At 33.2% G+C, this 14,806-nt stretch overlaps 1 protein-coding gene across 1 annotated transcript; it reads right to left on the minus strand.

The window, feature by feature from the left end:
- Positions 1–1,524: 1,524 nt before the first annotated feature.
- On the minus strand, positions 1,525–2,382 carry LOC103571348 (uncharacterized). Its single transcript, XM_008553817.3, has one exon. The coding sequence runs from the start codon at positions 2,380–2,382 to the stop codon at positions 1,525–1,527; it is 858 nt and encodes a 285-aa protein (XP_008552039.3).
- Positions 2,383–14,806: the final 12,424 nt, after the last annotated feature.

Consider the following 14,806-nt stretch of genomic DNA (forward strand, 5'->3'; position numbering starts at 1 on the left):
GTGAAGACTGCGTGGGTTTGAGCCTGAAGGCAAACGTGATTGGCTTGTGGTCTGTAAAGATGGTGAACTGCCATGCCTCGACCATATGTCTAAAATGCTTGACAGCGAGGTAGATTGCCAAGAGTTCACGGTCGTACGCACTGTACTTGAGCTCGGCTGGCGCGAGTTTCTTTGAAAAGAAATTTAGTGGTTGCCACGCATCTTCTACCCACTGCTGCAGTACTGCCCCAACTGCAATATCTGATGCGTCAGTGAATATCGCAAGTGGTGCATCGGACTTTGGGTGTGCGAGTAAGGTAGCCTGTGCCAACCTCTCCTTACACGCCACAAATGGCTGGGGGAACGAGCGAATGACGTCAACCTTTTCTGGTAATGACTGAGTCCTGGAACCTGAAACAAGGTAGCCGAGGAACCGGACTTCGGACGCTCCAAAAACACACTTACCGGGGTTTATTACGACGCCGTATTGCTGGAGACGATGGAACAGGATCCTGAGGTGTTCCAGATGCTCTTCGGGTGTTCTTGAGGCGATGAGGATGTCGTCAATATACGCGTAGCAGAAGTCCAAGCCACGTAAGACCTCGTCAATGAATCGCTGAAATGTTTGGGCTGCATTACGAAGTCCAAACGTCATAAATGGAAATTCGTATAGCCCGAACGGTGTTGTGATGGCTGTTTTGGCTATGTCCTCCTCTGCTACCGGTATCTGGTTGAACGCACGTACCAAGTCGACGGTCGAGAAGACAGTTCTCCCGTGAAGAGACTGAGAGAAATCTTGGATGTGGCGTACCGAATATTGATCTGGTTGCGTTTTGCTGTTGAGTCCTCGATAATCACCACATGGTCTCCACTCGTCCCCTTTTTTAGGTACCATGTGCAGCGGTGCTGCCCAGGGGCTCTCTGATGGTCTCGCGAGTCCCAGCCGCAGCATTGTCTCCATCTCCTTCTTCGCTGCCTTCAGCTTGTCTGGAGCAAGACGCCTCGGCTTCAGCGCGACAGGTGGTCCGGGTGTCGTGATGATGTGGTGTTTCGTCTGGTGCTTAACCTCTCCTGGGGCACCCACTGGCCGCGTGACTGATGGGAATTCCTGGAGGAGCTTATGGTAGGGTGTTGTACCGTTGATCGTCCTGATGCCTGGATCCTTACACCGAGTTAACTCTCCGTTGAGGTATAGTCTGGTGGTACAATCCAGCAGTCTCCCATTCTTAAGGTCGATAAGTAGCCCGTAGTGCGAGAGGAAATCGGCCCCGATGATGGGCTTGGAGACGTCGGCCAACAGGAATCTCCACGAAAAGTCTCGTCTCAGTCCGAGGTTGAGAGTAAGCATAGTTACGCCGTAGGTCGCGATGGGCGTGCCGTTGGCCGCGGAAAGTTCATAATTGGACTTCTTACACGGTCCACGGAACAATTTACGCGGAAACACACATAAATCGGCGCCGGTGTCGATTAAAAACCGGATACCGGACTCGCGATCGCGAACAAATAGACGGCGAGATGTTACTGGGCGAGTGTCGTCGGCCGCCATTAACGACTGCCCCGCTCGTTTCCCGGGGTCCATGTACACGGTTTCGTGCACTTCTGTGCCTTGTCCGCGAAGATCCAATGGTACCAGCATATACCAGCTGGACGCGCGCCGCGTGATCGTGATCGTGACCGTGAACTTCTTCTGTGTGGCGTCGGAGACCTACCTCTGGGAGAGTGCGTAGAATGCGATGCCTCAAAAATCTGTCCAAGGATCTGTTTTAGCTGGTCCTTCATCTCAGCCATCTCGAAGCGTAGCTGTTGTACATGGACAGCTTGGTGAAACTCCGGTGCTGCTGACGTTGCTGTCTCGGCGATAGCTGCGCGCGGTGGTAGTAAACCGTAGACTGTGTCCGCAACCTCGGCCATGTCCATGATGGACTTGTCTTGAACTGTGGCCATTGTCGGCTTGATTTTCTCGGGGAGACCACGCATCCACAAAGTCTTGAGCAGCTGGTCTGAGATAGCCGTCCCCGCGAGTGCTTGCAACCTCCGGAGATACTGCGACGGCTTCTCATCTCCCATCTCGACGTTACTCAATAACTCCCGTGTCTTTTCATCTTGCGATGTGCTCAACCGTTTTATCACGTTCTCCTTCAGGTGCTGGTAAGGGTCTTCCCCAAGTGGCTGCATCAAAATATCTCGCAACTCGTTCGCGTAACGCGTTGGTATCGCGGATAAGACGCTGAGGTACCTCGTGCGACTGTCTGTTAGACCGAGCGTCTGAAAATAGTTCTCCGCGATTGAGAACCACAGCTCGGGGTCTGATGCGTTAAACTCCGGAAAACGTGGGGTCTGCGCGATCCCGATTCCGATCGGCGCGGGTTGCGCGGCACGGTCCTGCTGTATCTCGTTCTGCATTGTTCTTACACGCACGTAAACACTAGAATTATGAAAACGAAATTGATACGAACTAACCGAAAGTCTAGCCTTATCGCACAATAAAACGTCACTATTGTTCACAATCTCACCACACGGTTATACTGAATAAAACATAAATAAACAAAACTAACCGCGTCAGTCGACCAATTACACTAATAGTAATACCGTAAAAAAAAAAAAAAATCACTGATTTTGTCTTGCGTGTTCAAATCACGTCGGGGTCACCACTTTGGTGACTGGATATGGGTAGGTGAGTTCAAATAAAAGAGTTGTTTCACAAGATCTAAGTTTTATTCGTCGTTATGTCACCCGGAGACGGTGTGCTCAGAACGGGGAGTCAGGACGAAGTGTCTGGATGTCGGGGTTGTAGCAGGAGTCTCGGGTTGTAGTAGTAGTAGGAGTGATGACGTAAGAAGTGAAAAATAGCATAGGATATTGAGTAAAGAGTAAAGAGTCCAGGTACGGAATTTCAAGTCCCGAACCGTGGGAAAGCAGCAATAAATCCAAGGACCCACGGATCCCGCTTGCGCTGGCCAGACGCTCGCGGGTCCGTAATCCCTTTGGGTTTTATTGCCCGTCGTAGGAAGCAGGAAAGGAGCAATAAAATACAGATGTTGGGAAAAACCCGAATCTTTGGAAATGGGAAATGAAAAAAAAGGAAAAGGTTTTATAAAATTTGAATTTACATTTTACAACTTACAACTAGTTTCCCGAGGAGAAATGTCTCTCACGCTCACGTTATACCGACACATACATGAATTATTATTTATTATTAACTAATAGAAGAGATATCAAATTAGTAGTAATCCTAGTAATAATAGTAATATTTGTACTAATGACTATAGTAATATTAATTCATAATAATAATACTAATACTAATAATAATAACAATAATAATAATAATTATAATGATAGCACTAATAATAGTTATAACAATATATCAGCTTAAATTAATTATTGCTCGCGGAAGGTAGGAGTGGAAGACGTAGTCCCCACATATCAATCAAACTATGATGAGATTACTGATTTTGAGAATAATTAATAATATGTATTATTTTACTCTATTATAATTTAAATTTTTACAAATTTAAATAAGATATTTGATAAAATCTAATTATAATAATTGTAAAAGTACATAACATACCCTAAATTTAATCTAACAAACGAACTTTGAGGTTCGAACGATTCTAATGAAAAAAAAAAAATTTTTCAACTTTTAAATTTAAAACTTAGTTTATATATAACTGAGTACTTTCTAAATGTATTGTCAAAATTTGAAAACGATCCACCGTCTTGTTTTTCAGAAAAAAAGTTTTAAAGTTCTTTTGCACATCAGACTCTTATCTCTGACAAAGCTTTCGTCATGACTTATTTTATATTATTTTTTTATTATTAACGTCCCAAGCCTTAGAAATAGAAAACCACGAATTATAAATTTGGACATTTGTAAAATATGATAACATTTTAACAATATAGTGTCACTGTTTCAATTATTTAAATAATTGTAGTTAAACTTTACTTTTATTTATGAATCTCGTTCATCAACAGAGTTACATATTATTGAGAGTTTGGCAACGTCGCGGAAGCAGCTAAGAAAAAAAAAACAAAGATAGAAATACATTAGAAAGAGAGACGAGATTTGAAATCAATTTATCCCGCGTTAATTTAAATGTCGATGTTTGAGAAGTTAAAATGCGCTGCTACTAAATCTTTTTATAATTAATTATTTTTGTTCAATAAGTAATAATTGTCAATTTATAAATTTATGATGGTATGACAAATTGAAATAATGAATTTTTATAACTATTTAGTCTTGCGTAAACAAAAAAAAATAGTCACTACTTTGACACACTAGTTTTGCTCGAACCGTATTAAAATTTTATTAATTAATTGAAAAGAAAATTAAAACCTTAATTGAAAAAAATACAACCTAGTCGGAACTGTTTAGAGATATAGAATTCAAAAAAAATTACGATTGTTATCAATAAGGAATCAAACGCAAGTTGTTGGATGAATTTTAGCCTAAAAAATTCGAAAATCCGAATCATAAAATTGACATGAAGATTATACTGAAATTTATTTGGCAAATTTTATTTAAACTTTCAATTGAAGTCAATTGAGAGTGATTTTTTTTTAAATCTATACTTCAGCAAAGTTGTAACTACATTGTATTTTTTTCGATTAATGCTTCAATTTTTAACATCCCACTAAAAAATTTATTAATTTTCAAAAACAGAAGTGATTATTTTACCCCGATATTGGAAAATCGAGATTTCATCAGATGTCAACGTTTCAAGATCCTAGAAAACTATTCTGACCATTTTCATAATGATGTCTGCAGACTCATGAGTGCATATATGTATGTGTATGTGTAAACTTCTAATTTTTTAACTAATGAGCCGATCGGAATAGTTTTTGCAGCAATCCCGAGAGTTTTTTAGACGTCAACTTTTTTGATAATTTTGAGTCATTTGATCGGATAGTTTTAAAGACATTCAAGAATTACGAAAAAAAAAAAATTTTTTTCGTTTAGTTTTTATTTCGATTTGTCAGAAACGACTGGAATGATCGACTCCAAAATCATATTAGCTCCGGAACTTGATAAAATGTGTCGATTGCTGTCTCAATCGTCTAAATAAAAGTTAAAAGTATCAGAAATATGTAGAAAGTAGTCGGCACTGTCTGCGACCAATCTTATAGTAAAATATGGCAAGCTGAGCGTGATTTTGAAAATAGTCAATTAATTTGAATTTACAGTATGTTATAAAATACTTTGATAGGTCATATTCTAATATAATTAGATTCACAAATAATTATTCATGAATGGTTTTACTTGAAATTTTTTCCTATAAAAATTATAAAAACGCATTAATCAGTAAAAGTGAGTGACTAATGGAGCTTAGAGTCTTTTATCTTAAGTAAAAACTGCATACTGTTTTCCATTGTACTGTTATGCATCGGATTATATTTTGTTCTTGTCTCCATAGCAGATTTTCCAAAAGTAGGTGATAAGCAGTATGGTCGATTATCGTCGTCAACCTGTCTCATATTTTCTGGCATTGTTTTATAATCACGAATTTCAAGAAAGTCTGGACTTAAAATTTTTGCTGTCATCTGACATCTGAAAAATAAAGTGCTTCAGAAGTGAATACAATGAGAACCACAAAAAAATAGGTCATTTTTACCTCATATTGTACGTCCCATGTAAGCATATCTTTTTCATTAGCTTCTTGTGAAATTATTTCTAAATTATATGTGGGCAGAAGAGATTCAATTTGCATTATTTCTTGACTCATTGGTAAACTAGGAAAATTTTTTTGATCAGTTAAATTTTTCTTAATTTCATCGTTTAAATTCAGTAAACTCTCAAACTTTTTGTCGAATGAATTCTAAAAAATTATATAACCAAAATAAATAAAAACTGAACTGACTCTGACACAAAATAAACTAAGTATTCAACTCAAAGTAAAAAAATAAATGATACAACAAAATAAGCACCTCAAAACGATCATTTGAGTGGTAAACAGTACTTGATTTGGGCTTACATGGTTCATCAATACTTTTGTCTTCTCCTGTTTTTTTAACGTTACCATCGCATAAGACCTGACCAAAATAAAGTTAAATTATTAATGATACTTTTAATTCTACTTTAATATTGAGAACATAATATTCAAGTAATAACCTTATTACTCGAATTCTGTATAAGTTCTGGAAAGGGAAATGAATAATTTTCATTTGATTGACTGCATCTAAAATCTGTTAATTGTTGCAGATTTTTGTCTATATTATTGTCGTTTTGTTCATTCTCATTTGTTTTGTGGATCACTACTGTATTCTAAAATTAACTTAGTATTACAAAATGGTATAGTTCAATGCAAATAAATGTGTGCATGAATTTTATTCATGTTAAGTACCTCAATATTATTAATTATTGAATCGCGTTCTGTCAAAATAACGATATCAACTAAATTGCTTTGATCTGAAATTGGAACAGTCACAGGATTTTGTATTTGAAGAATAATGTCGTCAATTGAGTGATCGTGCTAAAAATTAAAATAGGTTATTGTGTTAAAGAAATTGCATTATTTTAATGTTGATAAAACAAAAACCCGTTATAATTAAAAAAAATTTGAGTAAACTTAGAGAATTAATTTTCGTATCATCTCACAATTTTAGCCAATCAAAAAATATTTGCGATACATAAAAATAAATGATTACCCATGAAGATAAGGAAGATTTATTAATTTCTTGTGAACATCCTGAATTAATTTCATTGTTAACACTTTTGTCACTGATAGTAATGACTGCATTTATATTATTTACATTTAATTCTCCCTTACTGGGGTGTAGTTTTGAGATAGTTTCGTCGTTCTGAATTGAACCGTCTAATTTACTGTCTGTAAAACCTGATTGATTTCTCGACAACTTAGCCTATAATTAAATAAGTAATGATTGTAAATACTTTTCATGAATTTTGATCTCAGTTATAAATGTACTTCAAAACATTTATCATAAGTTAGTATATTAATCATAATAAAAGCTAATAAAAAGTAATACCTGCTTATTTTTGATTGGGTCAGTTACAAGTTTTTCTATAAATACTTTTAAAATTTTTTTTTTATCCGTTTCATCTAATTTTTGGTCGCATTTCATTATATTTATTTTTGGTATTTTTTTGTTTAAATTATTAGCTATATTCAGAAGATGTGTTAGATTATCTACAAAAATTAGTTATTGATAATTCAGATTATTTACAATTTTCATTTCATCGCATCAGTAAAAAAATTTTAAATTCATCAAATTTAGGTTTTTCAGCAAAAATAGTAAAGTAGTTTTATAAACGTTAAACAATTGATTCATTTTTTTAAAATAAAATATGGTGGATACTTTACCATTATTGGCAATAAATATTGATTCGTTAATTAGTTTTTTTCGTGAATTTTTAACAAAAAAATATTTTTCAGATGCATCGCAGAGAAGCGAATACATAGTTTGATAATTTTCTTTTTTTTTTTTTTTGCAAATATTATAATTAGAGGTGAATAAGATTTATTTTAATCTTGAACGCGAATTATTGCAACTTATTCGTATTAACACAGATGATTGATGATGAGTCGTTGTTCAATCTTATTGTTACGACAGGACATAATATAAAAACAAATGATGATTTCAAGTAAAAGCGCCAATTAGATGATAAGAGTAGTCAACATTAAAAGTAGGAAGGCATACAAATTGTAGTGGCGTTTATATTAGATCCTTGTGATGAGGATTGGTAATCTTGAATAACTAATTTCCATGTCAGACAGGGAGTTTCCTCAGCAAAAGAAACGTCGGTTTGACGATAAATTGTAGCCAACTATGAGATCGTAAAAATTTTGACTACCCTAATAGTCACTTTAGCTTTAAATTGACATTGGAATTGCCTTTTTTTCTTGCCCAAATTTGTTGACAATTTAACCGCAAAAGTTCAAAAGAAAAATATGCGGTTAATTTTTCCTCAATTTAGAGATAACTTTCTACTAGAAAAAAAGTCGATAATGTTCATTTTTATCATTACAGCAGGTAAGCAAATTGATTCACAAATACCCTGATAGCCAAGTTGGCGAGAAACTGGCATCAAACTTACAGCCGCAACTACACGTCAAGTTGGCCGCAAAAGTTGGTACTTCCGAAGTTGATAGACACTTTCTGAGAAAGTTAATGGCAAAAGTTGGCAATCATAAGTTGACAGAAAGTTGACTTCAATTTTCTCAGAAACCTGCATTCCAGTTGAGGCTCCATACTGGCACCAACTTTTTCAGAAAGTTGACGGTAACCTGTAGCCAAAAGTAACAGAAGCTAAAGTTATCGACAACTTGTCGTCAAGTTGGTTGCAACTAATGAATACCAACTTTTTGACGAACAACTCGTGCTCTCAGGGTTTGACAGTAAAAAAATAACAATTTTTCGAGTCAGATTAACAATAAATTGGTATAAAAATTTGCTTGAATATCCATAATATTCTTTTATAATTGTTTTTGTTATTAATAATATAAATACAGTATATTTATAATATTTTTTTGTATTGCATTCGTTTATTGGTTATTTAAACACTAATGTTAGTTCATCTGGATCGTTTGTCGGCCATTTGATTGGTCGTCATTGTCGATTTTCTTAGCGGGAAGTTAAAAATATTGAATTGCGAAAAAAAATAAAATTGTTTTATTTAGATCCGAAGTATTATTTAAAGTATTAGGAACGTTATTTAGAGGAATTATACATGATTTTTAATGATAAAAAAATCCCGGTGACTATTGGGCTCAAACTTGCATCCCTTTGATTCAATGTTTTTGATGCTATCCACTACGGTGACCCTTTTAACTTCCCGCTAAGAAAATCGACGATTTTCAAAAATTTCGGGAAGTTATTGTTTTCACCCCGATTTTCGAAAATCGAGTTTTCATCAGATGTCGACGTTTTGAGGTCCTAGGAAGCTATTCTGACTATTTTCAGAATGATGTCCGAGTGTGTGTATGTGTGTGTGTATGTGTGTGTATGTATGTATGTAAACTCTTTGTAACTTTTGAACTAATGAATCGATTTGGATGGTTGAGGTGGCAATCGAAAGAGCTTGTTGGCCTTCAGCTTCCCCTTAAATTTCAGATTATTTGATCGAATAGACTCGAAAATATTGGCGAATTACGAAAAAAAAAAAAAATTTTTTTTTTTAGTTTTTTGATTTCTCAAAAACGACTTATACGATCAACTTCAAAATCTCATCAGCTCTAGTACTCAATAAAACGCGTCGATTGCCACCTCAAACATCAAAATCGGATAATTCGTTCGAGAGTTATCGCGGGAGAAAGAAATGGTGAAAAACGGTTTTTTCTAAATATTTTCGAAACGACTGACGCGATCGATTTCAAATTTTAATTAGCTCTAGAATTCAATAAAACGCGCCGATTGCCACGTAAACTATTAAAATCAATTGATTAGTTCAAAAGATATCGGCGTTGAAAAGTTAAAAAAATAACATTTTATGTTATTTTTTCCGGATAAATCATAATATAACGTACTAAAATGTGCCTGATATCATACCAACTCATCTTTTTTATGGTTTCTTTTGATCATATAATGTCATCGAACTTGGTTTTTAGTTTAAATCATATTATCAACAAAAAAATCGATAAAACGTAGCTTTTAATATTTTTAAAGATCGTATTATTTGAAAAGATCATAAAAAAGCAATTGCATGTGATAGCATTTTCGAGCTCGAAGAGCTCGAAAATATATCTACACTAATGTTTTCGAGCTCTTTGAGGTCGAAAACAGCGGGAAGTTTTGGGGCTGGCCCGCAGGGTCAACCGACAGACCGATTTTTTTTTTGTTATAAGTTTTTTTTTTATAAATAATTATCGTCAAAAACAATATAATAGTGGTTAAACAAAACTTATAAAATAAAATCCTTATCATCTATTGGTCTAAAACCTATTACAATTAAATGCCCGTTTGTTAGTGGCAACTCGTAACTGATGAATCGCTGTATTTTAGTACTATATGTAAGTTGGCTTCGCGATTGATGTGGATAATAATTAATGTACTTGGTCCGTCTTGCTTTGTCAAAATTATACTATGGAAAAATTTGTAGAAAAAAAAAACACACTACGCTGACCCTCGTATGCGATTGCGTGAGTGTAAATAGACTATTTACTATGATATCAAAGACTAACTGATGAAAAAATAAAAATTGCGTAACGCTATGATCAAAGTACTCTTTCTATAAATATTAGACTGTTTCTAATTGGGGGTCTATTTTTAGTTTTTTGATGAACATTGAAAAATCGAAAGGGTATCTTAAAATATGGTGACAGTTAAAATTTGAGCTCTTAATATTGATATTTAGAGGTGGCTATTAATAATTTTCGATTTTTCATTTATAACATGGTAAAAAATACATAACTTTCAAAAAAATCAAGATACAAAAAACTTCTCATTCAACTTTTTGTAGCAAATTTACTGATCTACAAAAAAGATCTTTTATGATTTTTGCATAAATTCAACGATTCACAAGATATCCGACGTCAAAATTTGATACAATTCGAAGAACTTGTTTTTGCTCGTTCTGAATTTTATACCATTTCAACTAATGAGAATTCAGAAATTCTCAATATAGTTATTTTATAGGAAACTGAATGCTCTACAAAAAAAATCTCTGATCATTTTTTGATAAATCCATCTGTTCAAAAGTTATTGGAGCTTAAAGTCAAGTTAGAGTAAATTTTGAGATCTTTATACTTTTCCGATCAAATTATCGGACTAATCATAAAATGTTATAGGATCTTTTTTGTAGGCAATTTTATTTTCTACAAATTATCTCTCATAAATTTTTTTAGAATTTTGCATTCTCTCCTAGTTATTTCCATTTTAATGCCGAGCCCTTAAAATCGATCAGAACACTTTTCTTAGGAGCTTGGCATTAAAATGGAAATAACTAGAAGAGAATGCAAAATTCCAAAAAAATTTATCAGAGATAATCATTCAATTTCCTATAAAATAACTGCATTGAGAAGTTCCGAATTCTCATTAGTTGACATGGTATAAAATTCAGAACGAGCAAAAACAAGTTCTTCGAATTGTATCAAACTTTGACGTAGGATATCTTGTGAATGGTTAAATTTATGCAAAAATTATAAAATACCTTTTTTGTAGATCAGTAAATTTTCTACAAAATGTTTGACGAGAGGTTTTTTGTATCTTGATTTTTTCGTAAGTTATGTATTTTTTACCATGTTAATAAATGAAAAATCGAAAATTATCAATAGCCACCTTTAAATATCAATATTGAGAGCTCAAATTTTGAATGTCACCATATTTTAAAATACCCTTTCGATTTTTCAATGTTCATCAAAAAAATAAAAATAGACCCCTAATTAGAAACAGTCTAATAAATATATTATCGTTCTGTACTTTGTTTAATTTTTACCGAGTAAACAAAATATTAGAAGGAGTTAAAAATTTTTTACAGTCAAATAGATTATTAAATTATAACCTCATGTTACTTCAGGTAAATCAAGAAAAAATTCATTCAATCAAAATTATACTAGAAAAATAGGAAAGAGAGGAAGGAGGGACACGAAACAGAATATCCTGGTCAGAGAAAGTAAAAAATAGTTTAATTTGAAAATTCAATAAATTTGATAAATCGAAACTGTTCATAAACAATTTGAATAATAAAAGTACACTGAAAAAAAATATTTTTCCTCCCGGAATTCAAAGTTTTATCGATCCAGTATTCCTATAGTAAGTAAATGTATTCTTATTGCAAGAAATCTGGTATCATTCCCACAGCAATACCGAGTTTTCTTGTACAAATAAAACTTTATACTATTTCACTATAGCAAATGCAGTGGTGTCTCCAGCGCTTACACACTTATCCTATAGCAATTTTTGTTTTCCGCATTTTTACCTCATGTTATCATGAGATAAAAATAAGAGTGCAATTGACAACAAATATTAAAATAATGCATGCAAGATTCCTTTTTATAATTATTAAAATATTAATTAGTATTTATTCGTTTTTCGAATCAATCGTTGACAGTACGCCTGTTATAATAAAAAATTCTTCTATTTATATACATTAATGCACGTCAATAAAGTAGGGTTAATTTTATTTTATTTTAATTGTGGTTTTATGCCTACTGCAATACCGAATTTTGCTACAGTCAGAATACGGATTGCTCTGTAAAATAAACTTTGGTATTCTTACCACAAGAATACCAGTATTGCTACCAAAAAAAAAAATTAACCGGAAGGAAAAACTTTTTCTTCAGTGTATTTTCACAGAAAATAAAAAAAAAATTCTCTTTTAGAATAAAAATTTAGTCGATATGTCATATCTATGATAATGGAATTCAAATATATGGCGTAGTGAAATTGTTCAGAATATTCCGTATCATTACCAAAGTTAACCAACATTGACTATGAATTGTATTTGAAAAGATAATTATTTAGTGATTTAATTGAATGTATACCACGAACATCTAATTTTATTAATGGCATGATGTAACCTGATCGGATATGATTATACGCATAAAAATGATGGCTTCAATATTTATAATCGTGTAGGTAGATAAAGAACATGACGGAATTGACTCAATTTTAATCGAATCATGATGACGATACTACTATAATATAAAAAATACAAAATTTTGATACGAGCAAATAAAGTTCGCCGAAAATTAAGAGAATGGATCGGTCTAGTGCTAATAGCGTACAGGATTTGTAACACAATGGTTGGGGTATGGCGATACAGAACAGGAAAATTTTTGAAAGAGTTTCAAAAAAAATGCATATTTTTATCATTTTGCATGATATTTAGTGACTTTCTTGTATTTATATTTAACTATGACACTTAATTTTATATAATTATACATAAATTTTATAAAATAGTTACGGTGTTTCATGATGAGGCCATATTTTTTTAGCTTCCCGTTAAGAAAATTGCAAATTTTCAAAAATTCAGGAAGTTATTGGTTTCACCCCGATGTCGACGTTTTGAGGTCCTAGAAAGCTATTCTGACTAAATTCAAGATGATGTCCGAGTGTATGTATGTATGTACGTACGTATGTAAATATTCTGTAACTTTTGAACGGATGAATCGATTTTGATTGTCGAAGTGTCATTCGACGCGGCTTGTTATTTACTATAAACCCTGAAAATTTGAGCTTAATCGGTAGCGTACGTTCGGAGCTATTTAAAAAATAAAATTTTTTTAAAAATATTTTTTTTGAATAACTTTTAATTCGCCCGATGGATTGATTCCAAAATCTAGTTTGCTCTAAAACGTTATAAGCCGCGTCGAACGCCGCCTCAACAATCGAAATCGCTTCATTCGTTCAAGAGAAACCATTAACAAAACAATTAAAAAAAAAAGTTTTTTTATTATTTTGGAAATTTCTCAAAAACGACTCGATAAATCAATTCCAAAATCTAATCAGTTGTAGAACTTAATAAAATGCGCGGATTTCCATCTTAAACGTCTCAATCGGTTTATTCGTTCGAAAGATATCTTTGTAGAAAAAATGGTAAAAAACGTTATTTTTCGAAAACAAAGGCAAACAAAAATATTTTCGAGCTCGTAGAGCTCGAAAATGTATATACAACAATTTTTCGAGCTCAAGGAGCTCGAAATGGGCGGGGAGTTTTGGGGCTGGCCCACAGGGTCAACCGACAGACCGATTTTTTTTTCTGTCTTACCTAAAAAACTAACAATTTATAGAACAAAAAAATATTCCCGCATGAAAGAAAATTCTGAGTCAATTAGGGGCTTAGCGCATCTAAAAATCCGATTTCCCATTTAAATAACATGGAAAAAAAATTTTTTTTTAAGTTTCGAATTTGTTTCCTCGGCAATGGCTCACTGTACGAATAAGCCCAGCATATATTTTAGTAGGAAATTTAACATTTTACAAAAAAAGTCTTTTATCAGTTTTTAATAAATCCATCTGTTCAAAAGTTATTGGAGCTCGAAGTCAAGTTAGAGTAAATTTCGAGATCTTTTTACTTTTCCGGCGAAACTATCGGACTTGTCATAAAATGTTGCAGAATTTTTTTTGTAGACAATTTTATTTCCTACAAATTATCTTGAACAAATTTTTTCGAAATTTGGTTCTGTTTTTTGGTTATTTCTATTTTAATGTCATGCTCCTAAAAAAATAGTGTTCTGATTGATTTTAAAGGTATGGCATTAAAATGGAAATAACTAAAAAACAAAACGGAATTTCAAAAAAATTTATTCAAGACAATTTGTAGGAAATAAAATTTTCTACAAAAAAGATCCCATGACATTTTAGAAAAAGTCCGATAGTTTCGTCGGAAAAATAAAAAAAACTCGAAATTTACTCTAACTTGACTTCGAGCTTCAATAATTTTTGAACAGATGGATTCATCAAAAAATGATAAATGACTTTTTTTGTAAAGCGTTAAATTCCCTACTAAATTATATGCTGGGCTTATTCGTACAGTCAGCCATTAACGACGTAACAAATTCCAAACTAAAAAAAATTTTTTTCCCCATGTTATTTAGATGGGAAATTGAATTTTTAGATGCGCTAAGCCCCTAATTGTCTCAGAATTTTCTTTCAAGCGGGAATATTTTTTTTTGTTCTATAAATTGTTAGTTTTTTAGGTAGGACAGAAAAAAAAATATCGCTTAAATATGAAGCACCCTAATAATGGTGCATTACTATGTAAAATATATTTATTTGAATTATTTGATAAACGTATTCAAAATGCAATTCTGGAGTGCTGTGAAAACTTTACAACCCGTGCGAAAAAAATATATATCCAGGCGGAACTGTTTGTATAAGACAAATATTTGCATGCATGACACATGCGAACAATTTCACCTGGAAATATCCCGAA

The sequence above is a fragment of the Microplitis demolitor genome, chromosome 1 (genome assembly GCF_026212275.2).
Source record: "Microplitis demolitor isolate Queensland-Clemson2020A chromosome 1, iyMicDemo2.1a, whole genome shotgun sequence".
In the NCBI taxonomy this organism is placed as follows: Eukaryota; Metazoa; Arthropoda; class Insecta; order Hymenoptera; family Braconidae; genus Microplitis; species Microplitis demolitor.

What these genes read in the sequence shown, in the direction of transcription:
- LOC103571348 (XM_008553817.3), bottom strand. Translation starts at nt 2,382, where the DNA reads ATGCAGAACGAGATACAGCAGGACCGTGCCGCGCAACCCGCGCCGATC.